Source organism: Eretmochelys imbricata, chromosome 4 (assembly GCF_965152235.1).
Source record: "Eretmochelys imbricata isolate rEreImb1 chromosome 4, rEreImb1.hap1, whole genome shotgun sequence".
Taxonomy (NCBI): domain Eukaryota; kingdom Metazoa; phylum Chordata; order Testudines; family Cheloniidae; genus Eretmochelys; species Eretmochelys imbricata.
The window spans coordinates 119,533,392-119,553,217 of NC_135575.1; the positions used below are offsets into that span (position 1 = coordinate 119,533,392).

Consider the following 19,826-nt stretch of genomic DNA (forward strand, 5'->3'; position numbering starts at 1 on the left):
TGTAGTGACTTTTTGGCTATGATAACAATCCTCAATTACTCCCAGAGTAACAGAGCTGCTCAAATTCGTCTCCTTCTTTATAATGATCACCCTTGGGGCTGGATGATTACATGTCCGAGAGTACCACTGAACTGGAGCCAAACCCTGACATCCTCACTCAGTAAAACTCCTGCTGAAATCAAGTTTATGGAGGAGATGGCATGATGGGATAACATGGTTTTGGTAATTTAATATTCATGGTAAATAGGCCCAATGGCCTGTGATGGGATATTAGATGGGGTGGGATCTGAGTTACCTAGGAAAGAATTTTCTGTAGTATCTGGCTGGTGAATCTTGCCCATATGCTCAGGGTTTAGCTGATCGCCATATTTGGGGTCGGGAAGGAATTTTCCTCCAGGGCAGATTGGAAGAGGCCCTGGGGGGTTTTCACCTTCCTCTGTAGCATGGGGCACGGGTCACTTGCTGGAGGATTCTCTGCTCCTTGAAGTCTTTAAACCACGATTTGAGGACTTCAATAGCTCAGACATAGGTGAGAGATTTTTCGCAGGAGTGGTGGGTGAAATTCTGTGGCCTTCATTGTGCAGGAGGTCAGACTAGATGATCATAATGGTCCCTTCTGACCTAAATATCTATGAATCTATCTATGAAAGAGATTTGGACTAAATAAGCAGGATTTGTTGACTTCCTTGGGAGCAGCAGGTGCTCAGCACCTCTCAGGAAGAAGTGCCTAATGCGGTATTCTTTAAGGTTCATAAATATGGCTATTTTATAGTGACTATTTCCCCAGGAATCAAGTTTGATTGGAGGGTGAACGGAATCCTGGAGATGGAAAGGCCAGATGAAAAAGGAATGAAGACTTGAAAGAAGTCACAGTGAAAATAACTGAATGTAGATGAAAGCATTGGGAAGCAACTTGTGAAAGATTGGATCCTCATAGAGAAGAAGATTTAGGGGTGACACTAAAGCAAACTGACAACAAACAGATGAAGTTGTGCAATCTAAAATCCTGAAAAATGTAGGTATAGAGGCTTTAGATGACAAAGCATCTGCAAATATGCTAGTTGAACATTAAGCCAAGATTAGCATGCTCACTACAAAGCTGAGGATAGAGCCATTGCAAAACACACAAGGTGGAGTAGTCAAGAGGAAAGACTAAAAGAAGACTCTTAAAAACGTGCACACAGATCCAGTTGAGTACCCTGGCTTCAGAAACTTGTTTCTCATGATCTAGAAGATTCAACAGGGAAGCATGAACCAAGCAAATTTCCTGGGGGTGACCTCATCTATGGCCATATGATAAAGCACTTTGGGAAGAAGGCTAAAGCCAGGTTAGAGATGGGATCAACAGAGATCCACTGTTGGGAGCAGGCTTTAACACCCATCCATGCTTTTGAATGTAATATTGTAAAGAAAGTGATACTCTTCAGATGTGACACTTTGGATCAAGCCTTTACAAAGGACCCTGTAAAAGTTGCTGAGTTCATTCTTGAACTTCATGGCCTGCTATAATAGTTGTGGGACAAGAGAACTATAACAGCATTTCTCACACTCATCTCTCCTGGGTTTTTTTCAGTGTACACTGAAGCACTGAGGCAAAAATTTTGACAGGAGTCAGAAAATAAGACACACAAAGTGTGCTAATTTGTAGTGTGGTTAGTTTGCTCAGGAAACTACTGGGTCAGTATTAAAGAAAAGAAACTCACCCCCCTCCACCACCAGAACTGGAGAATCTCCTCTATAAAACTATACATACAAGAGAATTAGAATGCATCTGATGAAGTGAGCTGTAGCTTACGAAAGCTTATGCTCAAATAAATTTGTTAGTCTCTAAGGTGCCACAAGTACTCCTTTTCTTTAAGAGAATTAGATTGTCTATTTAACAGTACCCACAACAAAAAGCAGCAGTTTAGCATCCAGACGACTGTTGTTGTACCCTGATTAGGTACCTTAGGCTGACTTCCCCTTGTACCTAACAATAATGATCACACAACTGACCGTTTTATTGCACAGACAAGAGTGTGTTTAGTTGAGCCAGCAGGTGGCATTGTAAGGCTGAATATCTCAAATGTTTACTGGGGGAGGCGGTATTTGTTTAGACTCAACCCTTTCTGTGCTAGGATCAAGTCCAGCTAATGATCCCCACGCTCTCTTGGGCTGGGCTCTGTCTTTTCCCATTTGTTTAATTGCATGTTGTTTACGGCAGATCCTCCTCACCTGCAGCTGTAAGATCAGCCCAGGAGCAGATATAAACGTGCCGTGATCTGCCATGGGCCAGTTTGTTTCCCAGCACGTTTCATGTATGACTCCATCACTTGGCACACGCAGCTGAAGAGACGTGCCCAACCTGTACCTCCGACCCGGCCCCAAATTCCACGGGTGCCCCAAGGGGTGAGATATGCAGCAAACGTGAGCAACCGGCCATTCCCAGAACATTACTGTGCGATTCCCTGAGTGATGGACCATTCGTTTGCAGCCTCGCTTATTAAGGATGAGCAGGAACAAGTCAATAGAGATCGCCCTCATGCACAAACCACACCCTTCACTGCCACGGGGCAGTGTCTGGGGGTAGTTGGATCCTCCCAGATTTTAACCCCAGATCCCCAAATTCCATTATCCAAATGGCGAACAAGTCCAGCCGCTCCTAGTGAGCCAAAAAACCTCCCAGCCCCCAACACAACAGTGCCACAAAAAAACGCGGATCCGCCACCTGGATCCAGACAATTTTTGGTCTCAGTCGCGAAATTCTACCACTTAAATGGAGATCTTATTTAGTTGCTCCTACTTCACCTTTCAAATCTAGACCCTCATACACCACAGCACCTCAAAAACTCAGCTCCGGGCCTGGCTGCAAGTTTTTGCAGCGTAGTGTCTCGGGATCCAGAGTATTCTGGTGGACATGAAGAAGTGCCTAGTTGCTAAATGTAGACAACAAAAGTATGTGGGGGAAGGGGGTTGCCACCTAATATTAGCCCCACCCAGGGAGATACAGATGCTGAACCGGAGTTTCTGCAGCTTTCTTACAGCAGACGTTGGAGTTCAGATTTGGGGTCCAGCTTTCTTACAACCGGGAGCTGTTTTTGTGGAAAAGGGGAAACGTTTGTCTCTTTGGATGATCGGATTTCTGTGTTTAGAGGCTGTACTTGGCAAGTTTTTGCAGCGAGGTTGCACCGCGTTGCGTCAGAGTCCTGGTTTCGATACCATAACCGGGGCGGGGGGGGTGGGGGTCTACTTTTCTCTGTTTGACAGTGGAACTGGGGGGAGTGGGGCCAAAAGTTGGCTGGAACTAGCAGGATCTTGGTGCTAGAGCCTGGTGTTTGTAGCTCTAACGCGCTGGGCTGCACGGGGGTCCGGAAACAATAGGAGTGGCTATAATGTCCTCACTTTAGGCAGCAGAATTTGGGATCTTGGGTACCAAACTCAGCAGGATCCAGGTAGATCCAGCTTTTACCTTTTACCAAAGGCAACCATCAGCAGGACCTGCGCCCTCTCCCTCCTTCCCTCCCTTCAGCTCTCCCCCCTCCTCTGACTGTCTGCTATGAAATATGGATCAAGTTAGTAAGTAGCAGCAGCAATTCCTGTCAGAGGCAGATGGATCACTTTCATTTCAAAGGATGATTTCTAACCTCGCCGAGGATTCCCCGAGCAGCCGCAGCCCGCCTCGGAGCGGCGATCGGAAGAGCGTCCTGGGCGTGGAGGGGAGGTTGAAGCCGTGAGAGCATGGAAGGGGATGCGGAGATTCCCTCCTAGCTCCAGAGCTAGCGGGAGTCAGGGAGGGCTGCGAGCCCGGGACGCTGCTGGGAAGTGCGATCAACCCCCCCCTCACCGCTAGTTGGGCTGGTTTCTTTGGCTGGAATTCGCCCCCTCCTCCCCTTGGGATGCTGGCCGTTCCCCCTGTGGAGATTGTGGCTGGGGATGTGGAAGAAGCTGTGGAATAATATGGGTGGCAATCACTCCCACAAAACTCCCGTGTTTGATGAGAATGAAGATGGTAAGTAAGGAGCTGTCCATTGTCCCTTGTGCTGCCCCGGCCTCAGATTTTGCCCCCACCCCACCCTCTTCTCACCAAGCTGCCCTTTCATTGCTGCTTCCCATCTCGCCTCATAGGTTGTGTTTTCCTCCCTATTTCACGTGTCAAATATTTGTATTAAATCCTTAGGTTCAAAGCAACATGATCATCCTTAGCGGTTCAGGGGCTTGGTAACACTCCCTTCCCTTTTAATAATCTCCAGTCCAAGATTTGTTTGGGTCACTTAGGGGTTTATTGTCCTTGGGTTACAATAAATAAACGGACTCAGTAAACAAAAATCGTGTCTATCCTATCTTTATGTAGCACTAATTGTTCACTCTTAATGTAGCTAATTGCGCAATTTCACACTGTCCACCAGGATTCACACCACATGTAGTTGCATATGTTTGTGAATGGAGTTCTGACTTGAATTGGGCGGGGGGGGGGTTCTTTTTATTTTCCTGTCCAACTGATTCTTTGCATTAGCTTGTTATTACATATTTTAAATAGTGATGCATGGTCCCATCAACATTATACATTTCCCCCCTACTTTTTGAAACTTTGAGTCTCCTATGTTACTTGGAGATTTCACACTCTCACAGATAATCCTGCACGCTATATTCTATATTTAAAGAAGTGCTTTGAACTAGTAGAAGAGCTTTTATTAAGTATGATGGTTCTTTAATACTTATATATTAAATTTATGTATATTTCTCTTAAAAACAATGTTTAATTAAAATTTTGCAACTGCTTGAATTCAACCACCTTAGCTTTCTGAAGTAGAGAGAATTATGTTGTACTTTTAAGTATGTCATCACTGGTAATGCTTTTGATGGAATATATATCTGTGCTAGCTATTTTTGTATATATGGAGAGTTCATACTGAATTTTGAACATGTTCATTTCCCAATAGTTCTAAACTCATTAAAAGATATAGATTTTATTCAAGGGATGTTATGGCACAACAGATTACATTGCACTGCCTTAGTTTATTTGTAATGTGTCTGCAATACATCTTTCAAAACTCTCCAGTAATATGATCTTCTGAAGACACTTAAGACATTTTTATTGTTCTGTCAGTATAGAGGAATTGTGGAAAATTTAAAGTATTTTAAAAAGCAGATCCTCATCAATTCTCATTTCAGACACAAAACCCAGTTGTTGCTCCCTACTTCTCAGCAAAGATTTAATAGCAGAGTACTGAGATGAGAGATCATAATAATAAGACCTCATTACTTTTACGAAATACATGACAGCTTATTTTGTAGGTGACTCTGTTTTGTGGATTGATATTTTTGATTGTTCAGCATCGGAGCAAAATTGAGTAATTCAGCAAGGGTCACTCAGGCTATGTCTTCATTGCAACAGTGGTGTGCGTACATCAAGATAGCTCTCTTGATGTAAAATCCTACTGGAGACAAGGCACAGGTAGTCTAAGTCCATGTAGCTAGATGAGACAGACTCCAGCTGGAAGGCATTGTGTTGACCTCCAGTAGCTACATCAAAGTAAAAACTACCTGTTCTTTGTCTTCACTAGGATTTTACATCAGGAGAGCTACCTCCAGTTAGCTTGTCTCAATGTAACACATCACTTTTTGCAATGAAGCCTCAGTCATCAGTGCAAATAAACACACTTCAGCTGTGAATTCTATGAAGACAACTTCATGCCACTTTGTCCTTTTCCTACAGAAAACCATTTCCATTGTGCAGTTATTAGTAATTATGCTAAAATCATATTTCGTATAATGTACTAAGATGTCTATCAAATTATTATTTATTCTTTGCTTTTATAAATTCTGGAAGCTTCTAACATCAACTTCATGTTTGCTTTTAAAGTAGTATGTTTACAACAGACTTCCAGTTCAGAAGAGTTCATTTATATTGAAATGCTAGCTTATTTTATTAGAAACAGTGTTTCTGTTATTTATATAATGGCAGTATATAATGGCATTGCTGAGTTATAAATAAGCATTTAAGGTGGGATTTTCCAAAGTGCCTAAGTGATTTAGAAAAAAACAAGGAGGAGTCCGGTGGCACCTTAAAGACCAACAGACTTTAAAGTGCCACCGGACTCCTTGTTGTTTTTTGTTAATACAGACTAACATGGCTACCCCCGGTAGGTGATTTAGGAGCACAAAACCCTTTGTACTTCATAGTATCACCAGGTCCAAGTGTGTCACTGTTTACCTAACAGAGTCTGTGCTCTGCAGAGTGCTGAAAATGAAATACGAACAGGAAAAAATATAGTAACAACCGAGGGTAGCTTCACTGTTCGAGATGGGCTAATTTTGCCTGATAATAACAATACTGATCAGTACAGGTATAATCAAAATGAATGGGAGTTGTATATGCGTATTTGAGGGCCTAACTGGAACAAAATGATTCAATGTATTGGACATGGTGTTGCTGGTTTCTCCATGTGGTGGGCACTCAGATGGCACTCACACACATCATAGTGATGGATATGATATAAAAACCTAGGCATTAAATTGTCTTATACTATCATTTTGTTAATGTAAACAGATATAACCTAATGGATCCCTTACAACTAAAGCCTTCTCGATGGGTCACTGTGAAACTGCATGGAGACAACAGGCACCACACTATTGCCTGGTAAAGCCTGGGCAATTCAGTCGTCATAGTCACCAATCCCCCTCTCCCTCAAAGGAGAATTGAGTTTGATTGTGAGGCTCCATTCCCAGGTCTAATCCAACAGTAGAATTTACCCCTTCAAAATTATCTCCACCTATGTCTGTGTTTGGGATAGTAATGGCTTAGCCTTTCAACATCACTGTGAAATGAGTTTTAGAAGAAATTTTGCTAAATTGTTCAAATAAACCACATGTATGTTTTTACAATAAGAGACAGTACATCCATAGTAAACTTGTATTATATAGCAACTTTAATTTGAGGTGTTCAAAGCTCTTTAAAAACATTGAGATTCACAAAATCCCTGTAAGGCTGGTCAATATTACTGTATATTATTGCACAATATAATTGTAATCTGGTGTAATAGAAATGGGGCATGGTAACGTTAATGACCTGGCTAAGGGCTATACAGTGAGTTCTTAATTCAGTACAGCACTTAAGCATCTGCTAAAGTCCAACTGACTTTTCTAAATCAAGGCCTGAGTCAGTGGCAATGCCTCCAATTATGCTGAAAACAAAGACCATAGGCTTACTGCTGCATTTCTTTCACAATCATAATCTTACACATTTATAGATTCCAAGACCAGAAGGGACCATTGTAATCCTCTAGTTTGACCTATTTATACCTCAGGCCATAGAACCTCCCAAAAATAATTCTTAGAGAGTATCTTTAAAAAAACATCCAGTCTTGATTTACAAATTGCCAGTGAGGGAGAATCCACCCCAACTCTTTATAAATTATTCCAGTTTTTGATTATCCTCCCTGTTAAAAATGTGCACTCTATTTGCACTCTGAATTTGTCTAGCTTCAACTTCCAGCCATTAGGGATTGTGTTACACTTTTCTCTGCTAGACTGAAGAGCCCATTATTAAATATTTGTTCCCCATGTAGGTACTTGTAGACCGAGATCTAGTTAACCCCTTAAGCTATTTAAGCTAAATAAAGAGCTAATTATTAAGCTAATTATTAATCAACATCTTTTTTGAGTTGTGGACACCCAGAACTGGACACAGTATTCGAGCAGTGGTCACAACAGTGCCAAATACAGAGGTAATATAACCCCACTATTCTTACTCGGGATTCCCCTGGTGTGCATCCAAGGATTATATTAGCTATTTTGCACTGGGAGCTCATGTTCAGATGATTATCAATCCTGACCCCCAAATCTTTTTCAGAGTTACTGCTTCTGAGGGTAGAGTCTCTCATCTTGTAAGTATGGCCTACATTTTTGTGTGTACATGTATGTATTTACATTTAACCATATTAAAACACATTGTTTGTTTGTACCCACTATACTAAGCATTCCAGATTGCTCTGTATCACTGACCTGTCCTCTTCATTATTTACCACACCTCCAATTTTTGTGTCACCTCCAGACTTTATACAGGATGATTTTATGTTTTCTTCCCGGTCATTGATGATAATGTTAAATAGTGTAGGACCAAGAACCAATCCTTGCAGGACCCCACTAGAAACACACCCACTTTTGATGATTCTCTGTTTACAGTTACATTTTGAGACCTATCAATTATCCAGCTTTAAATCTATGTAATATGTGCCATGTTTATTTTAGTCTAGTTTTAAATTTAAATGTCATGAGGTACCAAGTCAAACACCTTACAGAAATCTATGTATATTATACATCAGCATTATTACTTTTCTCAACCAAACTTCCAGTCTCATCAAGAAAGGATATCGAGTTAGCTTGACAGGATCTGTTTTTCATAAACCCATGCTGATTGGCATAAATTGCCTTACCCTCTCTTAACTTTTATTAATCAAAGTCCCTTATCAGCCACTCCCTTATCTTTCCCACATTCAGTGTCAGACTGACAGGCTTATAATTAGCTGGGTATCTGATTTACCATTTTGAAATATTGCCACAATGTTAGCTTTCTTCCAGTCTTCTGGAACTTCCTCAGTGTTCCAATACTTATTGAAAATCAGTCAGCTCTTTTAAAACTCTTGGGTGTAAGTTATCTAGCCCTGCTGATTTAAAAATATCTCACTTCTGTAGCTGCTCTTTAACATCCTCTTGTGACACTAGTGAAATGGAAAGAGTTTATCATATGATATGACTACATCATCTTTTTCTTTCCCCAAAACAAAACTGAAATATTTGTTGAATACCTCTGCCTTTTCTGCATTATTACTGTAGAAATCACATAATGGACCAAAGCAGTTGAAACGAGGGGGGTGTCTGTGTGCACGTGCGCACGCGCAAGGAATGCATGATCTATTCATCCAAATTCTAAATGCTATTTTTAAGTATTCGGGCTTGTATGTCATCCTTGGAAAAGCTTCATGGAAGACCCTCATTTTAAAGGAAGGTTTTGAAGTTGCCAGTAGAATGCAGAGAAACTGACAATTAAGTGACTAGCTCACCAGACTGACAGCTTGTGATGAATACATAAAGTATATGAAGAAATACTAATGAAGAAAAATGTCTGGATTAGCATGGATTTGAGGGGGTTCAGGGTGGTAAATAACAGCTAAGGTATGGCAGAAGTTGGAGGTATTTAAAAGTGAATAGGCAAAACTGACATGTGAGGTTGCAATTTGGAGCAATGGGTAAAGATCGGAATGAATCTGATGCAAAACAGAATATGCAGTGTCTAACTTCTTGCCAATGATCAGATAGCTGCTATCAGCCTGTTGCCACATGACTATAATTGATAATGTCTGAAAGATCCACATAACAACTGCAAAGAAGCTGTTCCAATTTAGGGCCAAAAATCTGTTTCAGAGCAACCTTGCATGTTAGCCCATAACTTTAAAAGAACAGTTACAGTAAAATGAGTCAATAAAATTAACTATTAGTGTTAATACATACAGTATGGACAAGATAAATTATAATAGCTCCAGATGAAAGTAATGAATTCAGAATGGGGATTACCCTTAGCTCTGACTTATATTTTATTATGTAATTCAAATCTTGGTGATTACAATCCACTTTATTTTCTTCTTTAGAAGAAGAGTATTCTTACTCCCCACTAGCACTTGTCTTTGGATAGGGATAAACCCCTCCCCCATTTTAACCTATACAGTTGCTCCAAATCCATTTTTCTTTATCTTATTTTTTAAAATAAAATAAATTAAATATAGATTTTTTTTAAAGCTGTTCCACCTGTGCTCAATATCAAGCTACTGCAGAGATCAAATATAAAAGTAAGAAGCTATTAACATTTTTTCACTTCTGGCTATGCTGATTTATATAATTATCTTTTCTACTTATGTATCAGCCCTTAGCAGCGATTTCATTATTATTTATTATTTGTGTTACTATAGTGCTTAGCAGCCCCAGTGGAGGACCAGAATCCTGTTATGGTAGGGGCTGACAAAAACAGAACTAAAAAACGGTCACTTTCCTAAGAAGCTTACAGTTGAAGTGTAGTACAAGAGACAAAAGGTGGAAATTGGATCCTGAATGGAAGACTTCAAGCTTAACTACAAGAAGACTGAGGTAATGTTAATAGGAAGGGGGAAAGTGGCAAACTGGCAGATATTATAACCTAACCCGAAGATACCAAGGTAGGTCCCAGTCCTGAGAAGCCTTGCGCACAGGCTTAACTTTTGTGTACTGTAAGCAGCCCCACTGACTTCAGTTGGATCACACACAGTGCACAGCTAGGCACAGGTAAAAGTCTTTGCAGTTCTGGGGCCTTTTTTTCCCCTAAACTGTGTGCATATAATAATACCCAGCTCTCCCATAGACTTCTCATCAGTAGATCTCAAAGGAGGTAAGCATCATTCCCACTTCACGGATGGGGAAACTGAGCCACAGAGGTGAAGTGACTTGTCTAATGTCATCCAGCAGGCTGATGGTAGAGCCAAAGATAGAATGCAGGTCTCCTGAATCCCAGTCCAGTCCTCTAGTCACTAGGGAAAACTATATATATCCGTTCCCTTCCAACAGCAGAAAGTAGTTTAAAGACTATTATCCCTCAGAAAGACCCTTATCGGGGCAATGAACATATTTCCTTAAGTAAATCTTGGGCCTGTAGTCTGCCACTGCTTTTTTAGGCTGAAACCCCATTGACTCCAATTAGTTTTGCATATATAATAAATGCAGATTAGTTGCTTTGTAAGCAGAATAGGGTAATGTGTACTGATTTCATCCTCCCCTTCCTGTAAAGAAGGATAAAGCTGTCTTTGTCAGTGGAATTTAGTCTCCAGTACACTAACCATTTCCAAGGACAATATCAACTTCAATATGTGTCGAAGTATCCACTCAGCACAAGGAAACTACTTCACACACACACAAGAATTCTGTGCATGCTTTACGTTTGCTGCCAGTAGGTGCAGGTGAGAGGAGAAGCCTGGCATTTTCTGTCATGGAATAAAGTTGAGTTTTAGGTTGATCTTCAGTTGTTTGGCCAAAGCTGGAACCAAATTAGGACTGGTTCAGATAAGATTATATTTATATGAATTATAAGTGAGGTTTTGATATTGCAAAACTAACACTGCACTTGGGTTTGCCCATGTCCAATAGTTTCCTTTTCTTTCCCCTCTGACATGTCAGCACATGCAGTGGTAAGGTTCTAGTCCAGCTTAATCTCTTGGTCAAGAAAATTGTTGTCAGCTGGTAAAATTCCCGAAGTTTTACCTTCAGAAATCAGAAATTTTGGCCAGGAAAATAATCATGGCATTAGTTCCTTGAGCAGTAAGCAAGAGGTGGTGTTGTGGGGTTTTTTTTTTTTGTTTGTTTTAGTACTGCCAACCTTTTCCTTTCATAGTCTTGCTTTGCAGATATCTGGCAAAAACAAAAAGTTGTCGACCATAGCCTGTTTGCAGGACTTCATCAAGTCAGGAAAACCTGCTGTTCTACATTGGTCACCATTAGACAGTCAACGCTTGCCAATAGCTTCCACACAAAGGTGAAGTGTTCTCAGCATAGAGATATATTCTGGTATCTCTCAGATAACCTAGTGTGGCAACTGTTAGCAAATGTTAACTTTCCTCCATTTGTTTTGTCCAAAATGTACCCATCCTTTTCTCTCTCAATTGCCAAAAGATTTGTTCAGCATTCTAGTCAGCTCCCACTCTGACTAGTGTAACCTTCTCTGGTTTTAATTCCCGCATTGTGAACCCCTCCAGTCTGTCCAAAAAGCAGTTGCTAAATGTATCTGCCTGACCCAGTCAGGCCCTGTAACATTCTTTCTCAGAACACCTGCCCACTGGAGCCAGCTCAAACGTCTCATCCTTATCTTTTGGCTACTTCTTTGCCTATATCTTGGATATGATTTTATTGTTTCCTACCATGTCCACTCACGCTATCAGTGATATGATTCTCATGCAGCTCTGTGTTTCCCACTAGTACTGTCCTCTCCATGCCTTTTTCTGTGCTATCTATGCTTGAAACTGCCCCCAATCCTAGTTCTCCCATCCTGAACACTGGCCCTCAATCACATCACTCTGAAAGACGTGCGTCTTCTGTGAAGCTCAGCCACTAGCCCAGCACTGTCCTCTCTACCTCAACATAGTGTACAAAGTTTATAAGGCTGGTGGGGCAGAGTAGCACTTTTCTATAGGTCTCTTCATGTTTGTCCCAACTGTAACTCACTCAGTTTGTAAACAGGGCTGTGTTTTGCACAGTGTTTCTGAAGATACTAACAGTTCTTGAACAAAAACAGGACCAAATCATGTAGCACAATGGCAATTATGGATTACGGGCTGTGACTGAGGTCCCAGTGGGAGCCAGCTATGGTCACTCAATTAGGGTGAACTGCAAAGAATGGGGCAGACAATCCCCATAAAACTGGTGGATATTCCAATACTTAGATTTACCAAGCCAGCATAAAACAAGCTTCTTTGTTACCTTACTGGTTACTCAGAAGTCCAAACAACACAGTTCCCTTAAAGTGATCCAGCTTCAGGCCTCCATCCAGGTACCTAAGTCAAGAATGATGATGATTTCTGAAAATCTTATTTCATCATATAAAAGAAAAGGTTCTATGAATCCCAAAGGATCGGACACATTACCTCCCAGGTTATTGAATATTCCAGGTCTTACTCAAATACACGCTACAGCCAATTCTTATTAACTAAACTAAAATTTATTAAAAAGCAAAAGAGAGAGAGAGAGTATGGCTAAAAGATCAATATACATACAGACCTGAGTTCAGTTCATTGAGGTTCAGATTCATAGCAGAGATGATGAGCTTTGTAGTTTCAAAGAGTTCTTTCAGAAATAATTCAGAGGTTATAATCCAATGTCCAAATCTCATATTCAGGGCGTACCAGCATAACTGGGACCTCAGTCTTGTGACTCAAACTTCCCCAGATGAAGCCTAAGCAGATCTGCGATGACAGAATCAGGATCCAAGGATCTTTTATACAATTTCATGTCCTCTTTGAAAAGTTGGGAGTTCCTCTGGGAACAAAAGGTAATTAGCATGACTTTGAAGGAGGTCCATCACCAGTACTTAGCTATAGAATTAACATAAGGCAATTTGCTTGTTCCTCCACCATTCACAGTACATTTCAAAGAGAGAGAGATACCGAGCTATCCCATGTTTACAATTAATTTACCTGCGAGGATGTTCTTTTGATCTCTGAACTATCAGAATACAGAATAGACAGTGACTGTTGATTATATTGTGGACCCTACTCATACATTAGTAAATACACAAAACCACAAACATTATCTCCCCACATGTCTTTTGAGGGTTATTTATTTTGCAGGATGTTTAACCCTTTCTAGCCATGTGTCCCAGGGGCATATGGTAGGTAGGAAGAAAAACAGCACAATAAAGACAGTGGATTTCAAGAAGGCAGACTTTAGCAAACTCAGGAAGTTGGTAGGTAAGACTCCATGGGAAGCAAATCTAAAGGAAAAAACAGTTCAGGAGAGTTGGTAGTTTTTCAGAGACATTATTAAGTGCACAAGAGCAAACTATCTACTGCATAGGAAAGCTAGGCATTATGTCAAGAGACCACCCTGGCTTAGCCAGGAGATCTCCAATGATCTAAAACTCAAGAGTGCTGCAAAAAGTGGAAACTAGGTCAAATCACAAAGGATGAATATAAACAAATAACACAAGTATGTAGGGACAAAATTAGAAAGGCACAAAATAAGATTAAACTAGCTAGTGACATAAGAGACATAAAAGCTAACAAGAAAACATTCTACAAATACGTAGAAGCAAGAGGAAGACCAAGGACCGGGCAGGCCCATTACTCAATGAGGGGGTAAATACAATAACAGAAAATGTAGAAATGGCAGAAGTACTAAATGACTTTTTGTTTATTTTCAACAAAAAGTTTAGTCGCAATTGGACATGTAACTTAATGAATGCCAGTGAAAATGAGGTAGGATCAAGAGGCTAAAATAGGGAAAGAAAAGGTTAAAAATTACTTAGACATGTGAGAAGTCTTCAAGTCACCAGACCCTGATGAAATACATCCTAGAATACTCAAGGAGCTGACTGAAGAGATATCTGAACCATTAGTGATTATCTTCAAAAAGTCTTGGAAGATGGGAGAGATTCCAGAGGACTAAAAAAGGGCAAATGTACTTCCTCCCTGTTTTATAGATTGGCACTACAACATGGGGAATTACAGACCAGTCAGTTTAAGTTCAGTATCTGGAAAGATAATTGAGCAAATATCAATCAATTTGCAAACACCTAGAAGATGATAAGGTGATAAGTAACGGTCAGCATGGATTTGTCAAGAACAAATCATGTAAAACCAAATTGATAGCTATCTTTGACAAGCTAACAAGCCTTGTGTATGGGGTGGGGGAAGGAGTTGCTGTGGTATACCTTGACTTTAGAAAGGCTTTTGTTACTGTCTCACATGACCTTCTCATAAACTAACTAGGGAAATACAACCTAGATGGAGCTACTATAAGGTGGGTGCATAACTGGTTGGAAAACTGTTCCCAGAAAGTAATTATCAGTGGTTCACAGTCAAGTTGGAAGGGCATTTCAAGTGCTGTCCGGCAGGGATCAGTTTTGGGTCTGGTTCTGTTCAAAATCTTCATCAATGATTTAGATAATGGCATAGAGAGTACACTTGTAAAGTTTGTGGATGATACCAAGATAGGAGGGGTTGTGTCAAGGTTCCTCCCCCACTCTGAACTCTAGGGTACAGATGTGGGGACCTGTAAGCTTATCTTTACCAGCTTAGGTCAAAACTTCCCCAAGGTACAAAATATTCCACCCGTTGTCCTTGGACTGGCCGCTACCACCACCAAACTAATACTGGTTACTGGGGAAGAGCTGTTTGGACGCGTCCTTCCCCCCAAAATACTTCCCAAAACCTTGCACCTCGCTTCCTGGACAAGGTTTGGTAAAAAGCCTCACCAATTTGCCTAGGTGACTACATACCCAGACCCTTGGATCTTAAGAACAATGAACAATCTTCCCAACACTTGCACCTCCCCTTTCCTGGGAAATGTTGGATAAAAAGCCTCACCAATTTGCGTAGGTGACCACAGACCCAAACCCTTGGATCTGAGAACAATGAAAAAGCATTCAGTTTCTTACAAGAAGACTTTTAATAAAAATAGAAGTAAATAGAAATAAAGAAATCCCCCCTGTAAAATCAGGATGGTAGATATCTTACAGGGTAATTAGATTCAAAAACATAGAGAACCCCTCTAGGCAAAACCTTAAGTTACAAAAAAGATACACAGACAGAAATAGTTATTCTATTCAGCACAATTCTTTTCTCAGCCATTTAAAGAAATCATAATCTAACACGTACCTAGCTAGATTACTTACTAAAAGTTCTAAGACTCCATTCCTGGTCTATCCCCGGTAGAAAACCAGCATATAGACAGACACACAGACCCTTTGTTTCTCTCCCTCCTCCCAGCTTTTGAAAGTATCTTGTCTCCTCATTGGTCATTTTGGTCAGGTGCCAGCGAGGTTACCTTTAGCTTCTTAACCCTTTACAGGTGAGAGGAGCTTTCCCCTGGCCAGGAGGGATTTCAAAGGGGTTTACCCTTCCCTTTATATTTATGACAGGTTGCGAGTCCGTTGGAGGATAGGATTAAAATTCAAAATGATCTGGACAAACTGGAGAAATGGTCTGAAGTAAATAGGATGAAATTCAATAAGGACAAGTGCAAAGTACTCCACTTAGGAAGGAACAGTCAGCTGCACACATACAAAATGGGAAATGACTGCCTAGAAGGGAGTACTGCGGAAAGAAGTCTGGGAGTAATAGTGGATTACAAGCTAAATATGAGCCAGCAGTGTAACACTGTTGCAAAAAAGCATATATCCTTCTAGGATGTATGAGCAGGAGTATTGTAAACAAGACACAAAATGTAATTCTTCCGCTCTGCTCCATCCTGATTAGTCCTCAGCTGGAGTATTGTTTCCGGTTCTGGGTGTCACATTTCAGGAAACATGTGGACAAATTGGAAAAAATCCAGAGAAGAGCAACAAAAATGCTTAAAGGTCTAGAAAATGTGACCTATGAGGGAAGATTGAAAAAATTGGGTTTGTTTAGTCTGAAGAAAAGAAGACTGAGAGAGGACATGGTAACTTTTTATGTACTTGAAAACTGTTACAAAGAGGAGGGAGAAAAATTGTTCTCTTTAACCTCTGAGGATAGGTCAAGAAGCAGTGGGCTTAAACTGCAGCAAGGGTGGTTTAGGCTGGACATTAGGAAAAACTTCCTAACTCTCAGGGTAGTTAAGCACTGGAATATATTGCCTAGGGAGGTTTTGGAATCTCCATCATGGGAGATTTTTAAGAGCTGGTTAGACAAACAGCTGTCAGGGATGGTCTAGTTAATACTTAATGATGCTTTGAGTGCAAGAGACTAAAGTAGGCGACCTCTCAAGGTCCCTTCCAGTCCTACAATTCTATCATTATGTTTGTGTTCCAGAGATTGCACTGGCTTCCAATTTATTTCCAAGTGCAATTCACAGTGTTGGGTTTGATCTGTAAAACTGGCTGAGTTGCCTTCCCTGTTGATTCTGCAGCTCAGACTTTTCACTGCTGGCCACAGTGTTCTCAATGGTAGGACCATATATCTTGAATCTGCTTAATCCATCAGAGGCTATGTTTGAAGCCTTCAGTGGATGGTGTAAGACTTGTCTGGCTCATCTATGGCTTGATTTTGGTATTAGGGAATGTTAGGGAGAAGGCCTTGTAACTAACAGGCAGTTTGCTGTAGTCTGGTTAGTAATTGGATTTTAATGATGTAAGGTACCAGGGGTATTGGCAAAAGGCACCAATATAAATATCTCCATAAATAAATCAACCAATACAAATGAGTAGCCTAGAATCTGTAAGAAACTTGGACAGTCTTGTTTTTTGCCAATGCAACTGCTTTCAGATCTGTAGGAGATATTGATAAATAGTTCAATGCCCCTGTTTTTTTATACCACTAGTTCAGTTATGCAGAAATTTGTATTTGCTGCTCTTCCCAGTCTGGAATTCTCTGATCTTTCAGAAACTCTTTCTAGCACCTTTATTTTCAGTGTATTCCAAAGAAATAGTCCTGAAATTTTATTTCACTCTTTATTTTATGTATCAGTTTTTATCATTTTCTCACAGATGCTCAGTTTCTTCTGTAACTATAAGGGAAGATCCATTCTCTCTACAATCAAAATCTGTTCCACTCTGTCTACACTTTCTATTCGCTCTCTCACACTGCTTTATTCTAAACACAAAAATCGCATACTGCTTTTATGAATATCATACCCTATTTTTATATACTTATTCAGCAGAATCTGAAGAATTTGCTTTCATTTATTCCTAATTAATACCCAGGCATTTTCTTCTTGCCCTCCACAGTATACTTATAAAACATTTACTGGAGACAGTGGCAGCCCACCAGTACTAATGTTTGAGCTTTATTTGTTCTGTCAAATGTAATAAGCCTCTGAAGTATTTTCTTTTATGAAACCCATATTCTTAAAATATACTGTACCTTTATATATTTGTGATACTTTCCCTGTTATCTCTATATTAATATGCTTTTTCTTATTACTTCCTATCAAATCTGCACAGTACTTTGGTTATCTGACTCAAATCCACACATGGTAGCTCTTTTCTTTTGTCGGATATATTAATATTTTCAGTTGCTTTTATTTATTTCTACTTTCTCACTGTTCTTATTCTAGTTCTTCAAAATTAGGGAAAACACTGAAGACGATTGATTATTCACTCTCATCCAAAACTTCCATTGATTTTAAGTATAGTTTTGCCTGAAGGACTGAAACAAAAATCAAGTAACAGTGTCATGATTTTGGCCCTCACATCTGCTTTAGTGAAGACTGATGCAAATAATTCATTTAGCTTTTTCATAACAGCCTTATATTCCTTAGATGCTCCTTTAGTATCTTGATCATCCAATGGCCCTACTGATTGTTTGGCAGGCTTCCTGCTTCTGATGTACTTAAATATTTTTGCTGCTTTGCTTGTTACTCTTCAAATTATTTTTGGCCTTCTTCTTTTTACACTTGACTTGCCAGAATTTATGCTCCTTTCTATTTTCCTCCATAGGATTTGATTTCCAGTTTTAAAAGGATGTCTTTTTGCCTCTAGCCACCTCTTTTTACTCTGTTTAGCCATGGTTGCATTTTTTGTTCCTCTTACTGTTGTTTTTTTTTATTGTTTGGGGATATAAATTTAGTTTGAGCCTCTATTATGGATTTTTTTAAACAGTTTCTATGCAGCTTGTAGGCATTTCACCCTTGTGACTATTCCTTTTAATTTCCATTTAACTAGCTTCCTCGTTTTTTTTGTTCCCCTTTTTGAAGTTATATGCTACTGTGGTGGGTTTCTTTGATATTTTCTCCCCTACAAAGATGTTAAATAAAAATTCAATTACATTATGGCTGCTACTACTGAGCGGTTCAGCTATATTCACCTTTGGGACCAGATCCTGTGCTCCACTTAGGACTAAATCAAGAATTACATCTTCCCTTGTGGGTTCTAGGAGTAGCTGCTCCAAGAAGCAGTCATTAACGAGGTCTAGAAATTTTATCTCTGCATTCTGTCATGAGGTGTCGTGTACCCAATAAATATGGGGATAGTTGAAATCCTACTACTATTTCATGAGGGTGTCATAAGCAAGGGCCATCATAATGAGGTTTTACTGTACTCTTATTCTTATTATGACAAAGTGTGGAATCTCAACATGGCTATGATCCAGGGTGAAATTCTGTCCCCATTGAAGTTAATGACATTGATTTCAAATGGGGTCAAGATTTTACCCCAGGTTCCATAAATATAAACCATATACATCTGGCATATGCATATGAGCTCTTGCATGCTCAATACTCCCACTGATTTCAACATATATTTGTGTGCAGGTTGGAGGACTGCAGGATTGAGCCCCATATTTATTGAATATTTATAATTAAACATCTTGTGTCTGATATTGCATTACCATGATTATAAGGAACTAGATTGAGTGGGTTTACTATTACTGTATGTGTGCTTCAAATTTTAGACTACCCCCCCCCCCGATGCTGCAATGAACAGTTTTATCTTCTGTGAACTGCTCTCTGTGCTGTGCAGCTAATAACTTCTGTCATTAAAAGAAGAAGCTGTGTTATAGATATTCTTCATTAACCAGCTGTGCATATTCTTGTTGCTCCTTCTTTTGACTCACTTCTCCTGTGTCATGCCATATTAGCTTTGCTTTAAAACTTGCTTATTTCACTTCCTGACTTACTAGTGCCATAACTATAGATATATGTACCAGATTCCTATGTCCTTACTCATATTTACTAACTCCTTACTTTATGATTGGTCTCCTCCACTTCAGTGCTATTTGATGTGATTAAGAATATTGCAAGCCATCTGAAAAAGTTTTATATCAGCATTTGTATTCCCTAGAGGAAAGTACAGGGAAGCTTAGAAAAAGTGAGGTAACTTGATCAAAGTCAAAACCGGTGCATTTTAAGGGTAGTCACTGTATGTACTTTCTGCAGTGATCTAGATATTTACCTGCTTCATCAGGACCAAAAGTACCAATGTTATCCTTAAATAGATTACATCCATCTCACACAATACAGTTGTGTAGTTAACAGGATACAGAATTTTCATCAGATCTCAAAATCATATTTTAAAATAGGTCTCCAAGTTTCTGATAAGGGAATTATGGCTGTGATCGCCAAATATCTTATCAAAAGAAGATGGGACAAGGTGGTGGTTTGGGGATCCCAACTAAAATTGGGCTCATGGTTCAAGTTTT

At 39.9% G+C, this 19,826-nt stretch overlaps 1 protein-coding gene across 1 annotated transcript in view; it reads left to right on the forward strand.

Annotated features, from left to right (window-relative positions):
* Positions 1-3,912: 3,912 nt before the first annotated feature.
* The window catches only part of STK32B (serine/threonine kinase 32B), a 265,486-nt gene continuing 249,572 nt past the window's right edge, over positions 3,913-19,826 (forward strand). Inside the window, exon 1 of the mRNA XM_077814640.1 lies at positions 3,913-3,988. Within this exon, the coding sequence (XP_077670766.1) occupies positions 3,913-3,988 (76 nt within the window). The remainder of the gene's footprint in view (positions 3,989-19,826) is intronic.